The sequence below is a fragment of the Oreochromis niloticus genome, linkage group LG3, assembly GCF_001858045.2.
Source record: "Oreochromis niloticus isolate F11D_XX linkage group LG3, O_niloticus_UMD_NMBU, whole genome shotgun sequence".
Lineage (NCBI taxonomy): Eukaryota > Metazoa > Chordata > Actinopteri > Cichliformes > Cichlidae > Oreochromis > Oreochromis niloticus.
In genome coordinates, this window is record NC_031967.2 from 45,453,904 (window position 1) to 45,467,364 (window position 13,461).

The 13,461-nt window shown below is 35.3% G+C and overlaps 2 protein-coding genes across 6 annotated transcripts; one reads left to right on the top strand and one right to left on the bottom strand.

Moving 5' to 3' along the window:
• The first annotated feature begins 892 nt into the window (after window positions 1–892).
• On the top strand, window positions 893–8,468 carry LOC106096550 (uncharacterized). The gene is made up of 8 exons (XM_013264470.3): window positions 893–1,194; window positions 2,560–2,802; window positions 3,026–3,172; window positions 3,608–3,685; window positions 3,879–3,956; window positions 4,454–4,519; window positions 4,786–4,880; window positions 7,843–8,468. Exons 1-8 carry the CDS (start codon window positions 1,077–1,079, stop codon window positions 7,864–7,866), a joined length of 849 nt encoding a protein of 282 aa, XP_013119924.1. The 5' UTR covers window positions 893–1,076; the 3' UTR covers window positions 7,867–8,468.
• On the bottom strand, window positions 8,239–13,405 carry LOC106096559 (protein PXR1-like). 5 transcript variants are annotated; one of them, XM_013264488.3, is made up of 7 exons: window positions 13,340–13,405; window positions 12,315–12,416; window positions 12,158–12,220; window positions 11,888–11,983; window positions 10,864–11,681; window positions 10,476–10,544; window positions 8,239–8,698 (listed from the first exon to the last, which is right to left on the bottom strand). In XM_013264488.3, the coding sequence occupies exons 1-5, from the start codon at window positions 13,343–13,345 to the stop codon at window positions 11,568–11,570; spliced, it is 381 nt and encodes a 126-aa protein (XP_013119942.1). In that variant the 5' UTR covers window positions 13,346–13,405; the 3' UTR covers window positions 8,239–8,698; window positions 10,476–10,544; window positions 10,864–11,567. The 5 variants fall into 5 exon arrangements, with proteins under 5 accessions (XP_013119942.1, XP_025757619.1, XP_025757620.1 ...); XM_025901834.1 differs by lacking the exons at window positions 11,888–11,983; window positions 12,158–12,220; window positions 12,315–12,416; window positions 13,340–13,405 and adding an exon at window positions 9,038–9,103 and having other exon boundaries at window positions 10,476–10,538; window positions 10,858–11,346; XM_025901835.1 differs by lacking the exons at window positions 11,888–11,983; window positions 12,158–12,220; window positions 12,315–12,416; window positions 13,340–13,405 and adding an exon at window positions 9,038–9,103 and having other exon boundaries at window positions 10,476–10,538; window positions 10,864–11,345.
• Between the last annotated feature and the right edge of the window lie 56 nt (window positions 13,406–13,461).

A 13,461-nucleotide genomic window follows, 5' to 3' on the forward strand; every position in this document is an offset into this window, starting at 1 on the left:
GTTTAATGGCCCTACTATGGTTAAAATTCACAGATACACTTTCTAAGCAAGTTTGTTAGCATTAGCTGGCATTAGAAAGTCAGAGAAGTCATCATTTTGAACTCTCCATTTATGCTACATGTCCATGGCTCAAAACCTAAAAATGGGCTCTCAAAATTAAAGAACTAATTGTCACAGTGGCCTAAATCAGTTTTTTCCATGCCATGTATTCTTTAGAGTAAAACTGTAAGTTCATCATCTTAGAAAATATGACCTTCACTTAAAGCCTGTTCTTGAGATGAGTAAATACAGTAAGTGATGACATGTAAAGGATGATATAAACTCCAGCTGTGGTTGTTTATAGACTGAGGTTACAGTCAGTGTGACTCTAACTCTGCTCAGGAAGAAGAAGCTCTCAAATACTTCAGCTGTATTTCAGCCTGATGCTCAGTCAACTGAACGACATGGCAGTCACAACTCTGTGCTTCAGGATGAGTAAGTGTCTAGTCTCAGGTTTCTGTATGAATTTATATGACCAGTAGATAATTTTTGAGGAAAAACATCAAGGGTTTTTTTTTTCTTTGTTTATCCAGTGATGGTTGAATTTATTCTGCTCGGAACACAAGTTCAGAAAAGCTGTACTTGGTATCAGGGTGAGTTTGTTTATTTTTTTTAATTTATTAATTTATTTAAAACTCATTCATTCTTTTTGTATAAACAATGTAAAGAGCTAGCCAAAACATGTTCTGTATGTGCTTACAATATCATTTAGGAGCCTCCATTTTTACTTTTTTCATTAAAACATCTCATTATTATTTTAAGGTAAAGTGATTTGTTAATTTTGGATTACTAAATAATACCAAACGGCATTTTAGTTTAAAAAAAAAAGAAAAAGAAAAGGTATTTACACAGTTTCAGTTTTAACAGTCGGCTGTGTAACAAATAAATTCTTAATTTCAGATGCAGCTGTCCCTCGTGTTACTCCAAACAGACTGCAGCACTTCGAATATGAATCTGTGTCTTTGCATTGTGATGGCTCCACTCAGCTGAGAGGGTTTAGGAATAATGAAGCGTTTAATCCAGCATGTGTAACAAAGATGACATCATCAGGTTCCTCCTGTGTGTTTGATAAAGTCTATCAAGGAGACAGTGGAGTGTACTGGTGTGAGGCTAAAGGAGGAGAGCGAAGTAATACTGTTAACATCACAGTCACAGGTATGTGTATCACAGCTGGTTTATACTGCAAATCAATTTGCTTTTCATTCATTCATTGATTTGTATATTTATAACTTATTTATTTGTGAAAAAAATATAGATTTGCACTTGCTTTCATCCCATTGGTAGTCATGAATACCTTCTTAAGTAGGGATGGGTATTGATAAGATTTTAACGATTCCGATTCCATTTTCGATTCTGTTTAACGATTCGATTCTTTATTCGATTCTCTTATCGATTCTTATTTTTAAAAAGGAGAACACTAAGGTCGATTAGCTTAGAATTTTGTTTTATATCTTCTCTTTGAACAAGATAGAAATTTAGGAGTAACATGGCCTTACAAACCCAACAGTGAGATCTTAAGAGATCCACAGCCTATGGCTCTTCAATGGGGTGTCACAGGGTCCCCAGGAAAAAAAAATGTAAATGTAAAATAATAAAATAAATATTCTTCTGTAGCAATAACAAAGTATAACATAAATTATTCTGTAGCAATTACACAAGAATATCCAGTAATGTCCCTGCCTACAATTAAACACATTCACTTACCATCTGCTGTGGCAAACGGGTGCAAGGTTTTTACCACAAACTTAGTCACTGCTCGGTGACATTCAGGCCTGAAAAGAGACGCTACCGGTGGACTGCAGAGACAACTGCCAGCGAGCGCCAGCCAGACTCTGTCTGTCTCTCTCATCACGGTCACCTAAATGCACAATGGCAGGTTTTGTAATAAGGCAGATCGCGCTAACATAACATGCACTGTTAGTTGATTATTTACCTGCCGCATTAACGGGAGAGTACGTGCAAACCGCTGCTGCTGGGTTGAGATTCACGAGTCCGGAGCAGAATTAAAAACACAACATTCATTTAAGTTCACCGCGTGTTTTGTGAGCAAATGCTTTTGCATATTCGTAGTGTTTCCTCCCTTAATGAAATATCTACTTTGCAAGTGTTGCAAGTTGCCCTGTTGTCATCCGTTCTCGTAAAGTATAACCGAACTTTTAAGCGTTTGAGCCGCTTAGGCGCCGTGTTTCCTGCCAGGTACGCTCCGACGCTCCGCAACGTGGTGACGTCATTTGGGGCGACTGGAATCGATAAGGGAATCGTTTGCAAAAATGGCAAACGATTCCAAGGAATTGAAACAGTGGGAACCGGTTCTCAACAAGAACCGGTTTTCGATACCCATCCCTATTCTTAAGGGTTTAAATACTATTATCTGTATGTTCTTGTACCTTGTAATGTTGTGTATAGTAGTAATAGTTTATTGTATCTCTTTATCGCACTTAAATTTTCAATAATCTTTTCAGATTATCACAAGGAGTGCACATAAGAAAAAAAAAATGATCATGTTTTATAAATATTTAGGTGGTTCTGTGATCCTGGACAGTCCGGCTCTTGCTGTGCTTGAAGGCAGCAGTGTCACTCTTCTCTGCAGAAAAAAGACAACTTCCACCAACTTTGCATTTTTCTACAAAGATGATGTCATCTTGGAAAAAAGAGCTGTAGAAAAGATAAGCATTAACAATTTTTCAAAGCTGAATGAAGGCCATTACAAGTGCAGCATCCCTGATGTTGGAGAGTCACCAGAAAGCTGGCTGGCTGTGAAAGGTGAGTCATAATAACATATCAGTTTCAATTAGAACAGATACACCTCATTCAGTTTGTTTGTTTTTTCACTACAAAAAAATAAATAAATAAATAAGGAATTATAAGAAGATTGAGCAAATGTTTTATATTCATTAGAACAAATGTTCTCTAAAAATGCTTATTTCTTTCTGTTAATTTATTACAATATGTATAATTTATAAATACAAAAACATTCTGTGTGTAGCGTTATCTGCATCGCCTCATGAAGACACTCGCCCTCATGGTTCTGACTACAAATATGTCATCGCCCTGCTTTGGACTGCCATCATCATTTTGATCATGATACTGGTGACTGTGCTGGTTCGATTTCTTCATACGGGGAAAGGCAGAGGTAAAAATGACTGCTACCTCTAATAAACTGTAGGCAAAAGACTCTCAAAGAAACACAAAGTATGAAATATGTAGTAATCTAGTATCAATATGGATTTGACTCTAGATTTCTACAATCCAACTTATTATTAATTCACTGCTATATTGGCTTACAGCTTTAATCAAAGGGTCTTGTAACTCAATTTTTTTCTGTAAATTGGTGTCTTTTAGTTTTTACTTTTTTTTTGTGGTCTAGACAACCCAAAATGTTATGTCCACATATCCTAATAGGTTGAGGAAATTATATACTACAGTATTGATGAGGAATGAGCGACCAACCACTAAACAGAAAATAGTTGTATGAATGACTTTTAGTCTTCTTTTTTATCTGACTTTTTATCATGACAAAAAGCTAAACTTTAATTCATCTTTTTTCTTGTATCTTTGTTCATTTCAGGATTTCTGCTTTTCTGTTCGTCACCTTTACAAAGGAGAACAACAGCAGCGTCCATCTCAACGGAAGCCAATCCAGCAGGTGAATATTAAGTTTGCTACTGTTTTTTTTTCTTTTCTTTAATTTCAAAGCAAAATAGAGTTTTGGTTTGCTAATCTGATATTTACTGCTAGAACTCTAACTTTTAAAATCACCTGTTTTGCATATATACATAGTCATGTTGGAATGATAAGCTTTAATCCATCTTCTTTCTCTGTGTCTTTGTTCATGTCAGGATTTCTTGTTTTCTGTTCATCGCTTTTACAAAGGATGCTAACAAGCACATCACACTCTGCTGAAGCCAATACAGCAGGTCAGTAGTTTGGAGCAAAGTAGTGTCATTGTGTCAACTGATTTTTGTTTTTAAATTGCTAGAAAGATGCGGTTCTTTGTATTTTGTTGTATATGCCTTTGGCATAAATTTTTTTATCTCAGTGTGACAAACACAAAATGTGTATGTCTAAATTAATAACACTTTTTTTAAACATGCACTGCTTCTTTTGAGATACTGAAATACTTTTATTTTTATAACAGGTTGACCTCTGAGAATCACGAGAGTCAAATTTGGCAGCAGTAGCGTCATCAGATGACGTTTGTGATACGCTGCATACATGCAGAATATTTTTACCTCCCCTCTATGTGTTATATTCGGGGTTTTGTTTTCCATCCATCTGGTGTTTCTGCTATGTGAACCTGCCTTGGGTCAAACCACAGCATAAATCCACAGACAGAAAAATCATAAAAGTTCAGTCTCTAATATCAGTATTTATAACTGGTTGTGTTATATAGAGCTTTTTTTTTTTTGTTCAGATGATTCGGATGAACTTGTGTACTCCACTTTAACCATTCGTGGGGCACAACAAAGTTGCCAGCCAGGTTAGTATCTTGATTTTATTACATTTTAGATCTTTTCAAAATGATGCCAGTACATTTAAATCATATTACTCTTTAAAGCCACTGTAAGACAGTAACTTTAACTTCATCCTCTTACTGAAGATGTTAAACTGAAATGCCAGTCCAATCAGAAATGTTTAATCTATTCTTAATTTCTTTAATTAAAAAAAAAAAAATCTATGGGAATCTTTTCAGATTATTGTATCATTTCTCCATTAAAGTAAAACATGTGATCTTCTTGTTTTTAGAAGAATCAGACTTGTTGAGCTCCACAGTGACTTCCAGAGAAGGTGAAGGCCCAGGCCTCCCAGTGAAGGAAGAAATTTATTCCTCTATCCGGATTGTAAGACTACTGGTCTTTGTCCTTCAGCAGCCATTCCTACTTACTGTAAACAACTGTTATAGTATAACGTCCCTGTATATCAATGTCAGAGGTTAGCTGTCATCACACAATACTAACACATCAGTGCAGGCAAATGTGCTGTCATTCCTTTTAACTCTATCATGTGGATCAATGTGAACATTTTTTAAAGACAGCATTAAGGTTCTATACCTGAGGGTTCATTTAACAGTAAATTAATTTGTCATTTATATTCTTGAGTTAAAGGTATGAATATGACAAGATTTCTTTTTTTCTTTCCAAATTTATATATTTATTTGTTAGACCAGTCAAAATTACTGTCACAAGTTAAATGACAGAAGACTAAATCACCAAAGCTGACAAGTTAGAATTGAGCCAAGTTTGGAGTTTTTGCTAAAAGAAATGTAAATTAGTAATAACAAGAGCACTCAGAGTGCACAACTCCCCCTGATGGTCATGCAAACATTTGCACATACAATCAGTATGAGACAGACGCAAGATATAATTTTACAACATCCTCTGATCCAAAACTGTTAAAAACTCTAAAAACATCACTTGAATCCATAAATAAAAAGTATAACATTAGTTTACAAAAATGCTCTATACATTCTTTAGTCAGTGACGTGCAATGTTTTAGAAAAATGCAAACATCGCAATTTATACAAATGAAACGTCAAACCAAAAAAATCTGGTCATGAAGAAGCTACAACATAACACTGAGTACAAGTCATTATCCAGGAATATCCAGAACGCCTCACTTCTTTTCAATAGTAAGTCCTGGTGTTCACCCCTCGGAGGTACTGGAACATGTTTAACGCCACAAAATCACAAAGATGATAAATCATGTTTGGATATCATTAAAGTCGCTGCTACTGGCTAATCTTTATCAAATCGGAAGATCACACTTTTATGTTCACTTTCAGTTTTACTGGTATATGCAAGACCACAGGGGCAACTCATATGTATAACATGGGTAGATGAACAAGTAATCACACTTCTAATCTGAAACATTTTTCCAGTTTGTGGATGAGAAAAGTGTGTAGTTTTACTTGTATTGTAACCCTAGTGTAGTTGCCACACTGGTCATTTCCATTTGCATGAGGGTCTGATGTGGCTGATTCTTGCTTTGTTGGACGTGAAATCTGCATAAACCAAGTAGTTGGTGAAGTGAAGGGTAAAGTAGTAGGTCAAGGGCTGGAGACTGAGAGAGGCTCCAGGTCTGGTGATCAAAGGCAGTTGTGGAGGGTGTGATAAACTTTGACTGTCATACTTTTACAGTAATTAATTTACTACAATGTGTTTCTTACTTTGTTGGAGCCAACTGTGAGGTTAGTTTTAAAATGTAGACAATGAGCTGTTCAGCCCAGTTTTGATACATCATAAATGTGATAAAATTAGATTAATCACCTCAAAATTCATCTTGAATACTTATAAAATTGTAACTGCTAATTTTAATTAGAAGTATGGTGAAAATTAATTTCTTCTTGAAGAAAGGACTTTGCTAATACTGCTGATGTTGCAGGGTGGGATCAAAAGGGCTCCCCCTGGTGGTCTTTCAGAGGTTTGGCATGCTGGTGGTTCTACACTAGGGCTGGGTATCGTCACTGATTTCTAGAATCGATTAGATTCCGATTCGATTCAATTCGATTCGATTCGATTTGAATCTGGGAAATTTTGCCTCAGACAGTCAGAAATATTATAATTCAGATCAGTACATTTACATATTTTTATGTAAATGTATATCTATAAAAAGGAAGCTGACACACGCAAGACTTTATCAAAGGTGTGAGCATCACATCAGATGCCTTTGTGTCAAAGTAGCTGAAGATAAAACACAGAAAAAACATGAAGGTGATTTTCCTGGCCTGGGATTTTATAAAAATATTCTGCAGTAGATCAAAAACGAAAGAAAACCATTAATCAACATATGAACGTTACCTCTGAGGTTTTATTAGAGACACACCTTTGCGTTTTGCATTTTGCATAATTTTAAAAAGTTTAAATTTGTTCAGAAGCCTATTGAACGGCAGAAATTAGGTTTTCTTTTCGGAAATAAGTAAAAGGAAAAAAAAGCGGCAGACAGCACTGTAAACAACAGTAGACTTGTGCGTAACAAGCAAGCGAATAATGCAGAAAACAGATTTTTAGATGGGAAACTGTTCTTGAAGTACACTGAGAGAGAGAGAGAGAGAGAGCTGTGAATGAAGTGTGATTTTTATCGTGGTGGAAGCAAAACAGCAAAAGTCAGAGGGAATCCATGACGATGTTTATGTGAAGCGTAGTTTGGATCTTCTTTTGCTGCTGGTTCAGTCAATATTGTTTGGAGAGAGATCAAACCTACAGCTTCAGAATCTAGCGCAAAAAAGGGCGTAAACACAAAGCGCGGACCCGCCGAAAAATCAGAATCAGCGAGCTGTCGGCTTTCAGCCCCGACCGTGTCCGTGCCGTCGGGTGAGAAAGGCGACATCTCACTGATTGTGATCGGCGGGTCCGCGCTTTGTGCTCACGTCTTTGTGCAGAATCCCTGTAGCTACTCTCATTTACTACTTTAGCTGTTTGGTGGTTGTTGAAATTTTGTGAGGTTTAACCTGAGATTCTGGCATTTCGGGCAAAATAAATTTATATTAAAAAATCGATTCAGGATTTTAATGAATCGATATCACGTTATCCAAGCCAGAATCGATTTTAATCGATAAATCGATTATCAAGACCCACCCCTAATGCATAGTACTTTCAGTGAAGTGGCCATGTAAGTGTGCTAGGCCTAAAACAGATGTCTTATTAGTCTGTAGTGGAATTAACTAGTGCTGGTGTAAGGGTGTGAGTGAAGTTATGTACTTGTCTTGTTACCTCTAGAGTAAATTTTGCTTACTAAAGCCTGGGCTTTAAGCTATGTAAAGGATATGTACATCTTTATTTCATGATATTTTATTCTGTCTTACAGGCCACAGAGAGCAGTGACACCTGACTCCAAAAGTGGAGGAGTTCTCAATTTAAAGCTGTGCTGAAAATCTGAAAAAGAACAAGAAAAATGTTTGTATTTAAAACTGTAACTGTAATTTTGACAGTACTTTTTTTTTTTTGTTGTTTACCTTTATGGGACCTGCAGCCTTCCCCTGATGCGGACGAGAAGAAAGTTTGATTGTTCTACTTGTTGTTCTATATGGTCGGCGCTTGAGTGTCTCCAACTTTCTCACGATGACTAACAGGGTGTGCTATAAAGCTGAAACTGAATGCTATCCCCCATGTATAGAATAAAGTGACATAAAAGTGATATTACTAAAACATGTGATCAACAGATAAAATAAATTTCAATCATAATGACAACATTTAGATATAATTCATTTCAATTAAATTTTATTTATATAGCAAAGTCAAAGTTCATTATGTTGTTAAGTAAAGATCGTACAATAATACAGAGAAAACCCCAACAATCAAAAAACCTCAATGTGAGTCCAGTTCCTTGGTGGCAGTGGGGAGGAAAAACTCCCATTTAACAGGAAGAAACCTCCAGCAGAACCAGGCTCAGGGAGGGGTGACCAGTTGGTGCATATAACAGCATTAAAGTTACACATTTTAAAATTGCTCTCTGTCCTACACACACACATACACATATGGGTTCCTTGCAATTTGCTTTGGCTCACCAGCCGTTGATGTAAACATAAATGTAAACTAATTCTTTAAAAATAAAAATCAAATCAGAAAGCACAGCACTCATTTTTGGGCTGTCCCTTGACTTCTTTCTGAGGCTCCTTCAGTCTCTTTTTCTTCTGCTTGGACGGACTGTTGATGTGAGAAATCTGCAAGTCAGAAGCATTAAGGAATGTGACACATGCTGTTTTTAAGGTACACGAACAATTACACAACACAGTTACACATGCCTATAGTTTAAATTTAAAAAAATGGTGAGATATATAAATTAACATATATGATTTTTTTTTATTTGTTTCTTCCTTAAAGTAGACTGACATTTTTTTCCGTAATTATTTGACATTTAATCAGATCATTAATTAATAATAAATGGTTGTTTTCTTTGTTGGTGTTGGATTTCCTGACCATGTAATTACAGTTCCTTTTGTCAAACTTAATAAAATAATACGTGTGTGCTCCTCACTGGTGAACAAATTAAAAACACAAACCTTCTCTGATTTGATCGGCAAGGTCTGAACTTTTTTCTCAGTTTCTTCTTTTTTCTGTTTCTCCTCCTGGAGTTGAATAAAAAGACTCATGAGACCAGATTATACACTTGTTGTCGTGGTCTTTGACCCTGTGTTTACTCTTCTAGACTTATGAGGGTTTTTCTATTATTATTATTATTATTGCTTTGATCTTGAATAGTGTGCTATGTTTCCTAGTTTAGTTTTCTTGTGCTTTTAAGTTTCTGATTATTTTGCTTTGAGCATATCATTGTGCATTTAAAGAAATACTTTACATACACTGCTTAGATACATGACACAGTCTAAATTATTTTCATCATATTAAAAATCTACTCCTTTATACCAACATTGGTTTACAACTGCATCACTCAGCTGAAGAATTGGTACATATTAATTATGGGTTTAGTATCTACAATAAAAATATTTTTATTAACATTGTTGGCTGGTTTGTAATGGAAAGTAAAATTTGTTCCATCTGTTTCAGTGTACAGAAACAGTCAGATGTGCAGACATTTGTTACCAAAGTTTCTCTTCCAGCACTTTACATTAAGCTGAGAAAGAGATTTTTTTAAGATGTGTGACTTTTGTTTTTCTTTCTTCTTTTTTCCCCTTTTTCAATATTTCAGGCTTTGCTATCAACTATGGAAACGATTTTTATGTCATACATTTATTGAAATCATCGATTTCTTTATCAGCTTCAGTGTGTAGAAATTGCACATTAACAAAACAATTTTATAAAATAAAGATTACATTACTAAAGTTTCCTTCCTAGCACTTCATATTTCAGAAGCTGATAATGGTAACGTGAAACTTCTGAGTTTTGAACTTAAATATTTCCTTTAGTTTCTCCATTTTCCTCTCAATGTGCTGGCTTTTCTTTCTCTCCTGATGGAGCTGATTTTTCATTTCAGAATGTTTTTCCTTTAACTGCACATTAAAATGGGAGACATGAAAGAATGAATGTAAATAAAGTAAAACAAATAACTAAATTTGCCTGTTGAAATTAAAAGCATCCTTTTCTTTACTCTTTACCTCTTCAAAGCCTATAAGGAGACTCCCTTTAAATCATATTTAAGTTCTGCTTATAAAATAAAAGATTTGATCAGACGTTAGTCAGTAAACCTGTTATTAAAGGTACATGAAGGTTGTCATCTTTTTGGGGGAAAGAATTCAAACATAAATTCAAAAAATCAAACCTTTATCAAACTGGATTAAAAGGACAACAAATACATTAAACTAATCTTGATTTATATATTGCTTAATTACACTGGATTTCATTGTCACTAGTAATCTAAGTCCATTGCTGTCTCATGTTTGATGTCATTGATGGTTTAATTTTTCTTGGTCAGTGTCATAAAGATAGAGATAAAAGCTAGATGACAACAGGTAAGTGGCTCACGACCAAATTAAAAACACAAACCTCTGTTTCTGTTGGCAACATCTGAACTTGTTTCTCAGCTTTCTCCCTTCTCTGTTTCTCCTCCTGGAGCTGAAGAAAAAGTGAAAAAGACTCATAAGAACAGACACATGTTCTTTTAAAAGGTCATAATACAATGAAATCACACATTTCTTAAAGTATTTATTAATTGGGTTAACACTTTTTGTTTCTTGTTCTTGTTTCTTAACAGAAAGTCAGAAATTTGCAAGTTGATCACATTAAACACATCACATCAGCTGCTGTGCCACCAACTACTTCACAGAAAGTCACAGAGAGGTACACACAGAGTGTGCCGGTCTGATCATCGGGAGTATGACAGCCATCACATATGTCCATGTTGATCTTTGTATACTCAGATACTTACACTGACCTTTGATTCCAGTGTAACGATCGTCTGCCTCAGCTTCGTAATGATTTCATCCTTCTCTCTCTCAGATTTGATCATCTGTCAGAAATAAAGACAGACAGATTTTGATATTTCTGCAGCACTTTGTTGGTAAAAGTGACAAAATTATTGAAGCTTCACACTGTGAACAACATGTTTCCAACCACAGTGCTTCAGAGTTAATATTGAAATAAATGTAACGTGTTCTACAGCATAATGAACTGTGAGTTGATGCAATAAATGACGCCCAAATTAATGTCAGTCTTTTTCACACGAGTGTCTCTGCTCCTCTCCATCAGCTGCACCTTCATGCAAAGCCAGCAAAACATGCACATAATGTCTGCAGGATGTGTCAGACAGCAGCCTGACGCACAGCTGTAATTCAACAAAATGAACAACAACAAGCTGCATAATTCGTGTTTGCTCTGAATTATGTCAATGTTGAGGCAAGTGGTGATATTTCTATGAATTTTGCGTGCTCGCCTGGTCCTTTCTCTCTATAACTGGTTAACATAACCTCTGTTTGAAACAGCAGCTTTTTGGCTCAATAAAAATCTGGAGCAGAATTGATCCTTTAGCTCCCGGAGACAATAAGATTCTCCATCAGTGATGAAAAATTATTTAGCAGATGAAGAACATGCTGGACATGTTTAAATATATTTCATATGACAGTGACAGACAGCTGAGTATCAAATGATGAAATTAACCTCCTGTTTGTTGGATTCCAGCTGATTTTTCATGGTGTTTATTTCACTCTCCTTTATCATTTTCTCCCTGTTAAGCTCACTGATGCTGTCAGAAAGCTGCAATTGAGAAGATAAAAGAAGAGAGATGAGATGAAAAAACATGTTTTTATATGTGAGTGATTAATTGATTGATTGTACTGTATAGAAATAAGAGCCTGATCATTTTGTTCTAATTTCTAAAGTTTCCTCCAAAACTCTTTACAATACAGAGATAAAGAGAGTTGGGTCGGTAAATTCAGGATGTTTATAATTGAAACACAAACCTCCTGATTCTTGGACTCCAGCTGCTTCTTCAGCTCCTCTAATGTTTCTTTCTCCTGCTGGAGCTGATTGATGATTTCAGTATTCTTCTTCTCCAGCTGCAGGTGAAATGTTACATGAAGAAAGACCAGAAGGAAGAAATGTTCATGTTTAAGACACAAAAATAATAACATTTTATTAAAGCTGTAAATAAAACTTTTTGTGTTTTAGTAACAGTTTTAGTGTTAAATGTAAAAAGATAAAGATTAAAAAAAAATATTTATAAAATGAACCTCTTTGAGTTTTGCTTCTTGTTCTACATTCCTCTTCTTCTCATCCTGGAGCTCGTTTTCCAGCTGCAGACAGGAGGGAGAGACATCACAGCTTAAAACAGACATAGACACAAACACACAAAGACACACAAACATAAAACAAATTACAAATATGAACCTTTTCTTTATCGTTCTGCAGGTCGCCAAGTGTATTTTCAGCATCCTCCCTCCTCTGTTGTTCCTCCTGGAGCTGCTGCCTTGAAGTTATTGGCAACTTCCATTGAGAGATGGCAGAGATTACAAGATAATAAAGTTTTTCAAATTCATATTAAGTTAATGTGGACAACATAACATTAGTACTTTACAGTACAGCTAACGAGGGGTGATAATTTCATAATAGAATTAATAAACAGAAGGAGAGAAAGACAGAATAAAGTGAATAACAAACACCATTTAATTACCAGAGTTATAACCAGGGTTGGGTCTGACTTTGTGAAATATGAGTGTAATCACATTACATTTTGCTGTAGCATAGTACTTTTCTAATTATTTTTCCAGTAATCACATTACAATCACAGTCATGTCACTAAATGTGTTTAATTGTGACGGAGTTGTTTTGCTTTTGTGTCATGTCTTCTACTTTTCTACTGGAGTATTTTTGGAGGGTTTTTTTAGTGTCTGTACGTCTAATACAGAATGTCGATACTTCTGGTTTCACGGTTAAGATGACGATTTGTGTCAGTCTGTGTGACTGTAGTCTAGGTTCATGTTGTTAAACGGTAATTATATCAAAGTGCATTTCAGGCCTTGTTATGGATAGCATAAAAGTAATATAAAACATGGTGTAATGGATTACTCACTCCAAGTGATAAGTGATATAGCATGAGCCCAACATTAGTTACAACCACATCAGTAGATCTGCTCATATGATATAAAACACAATGACAAGGTCAAAACTTTTACACTTAGCCCTGTTTTTCATATCAGGGTTCTATTTTAAAACCTAATATTCTTATTTTTTTGTGTCTGTATAAAATTGTGTTGAATAAGATACACTGAGCACAAATATTGCCTATCTAAGTGAGAAATCTGTGGTAACATTTTTTTTAATTAGTATTCAATTTCCTGAAAAACAATGAACATCTTGATATTGTGTGTTTATCTACTCACACGTTAATTCTGCTTCTCAGTTTTTCCTCTTACCTTCATATTAAATTGCTCTCGCTCTCTGTCTTCTTCAGTGGAAACTCGAACATCTTCAGTCTGATCCTTTGGCCTTCTGTTGGTCCCTTTTTGAAATTAAAATTGAATAAGAAGGAAATGCC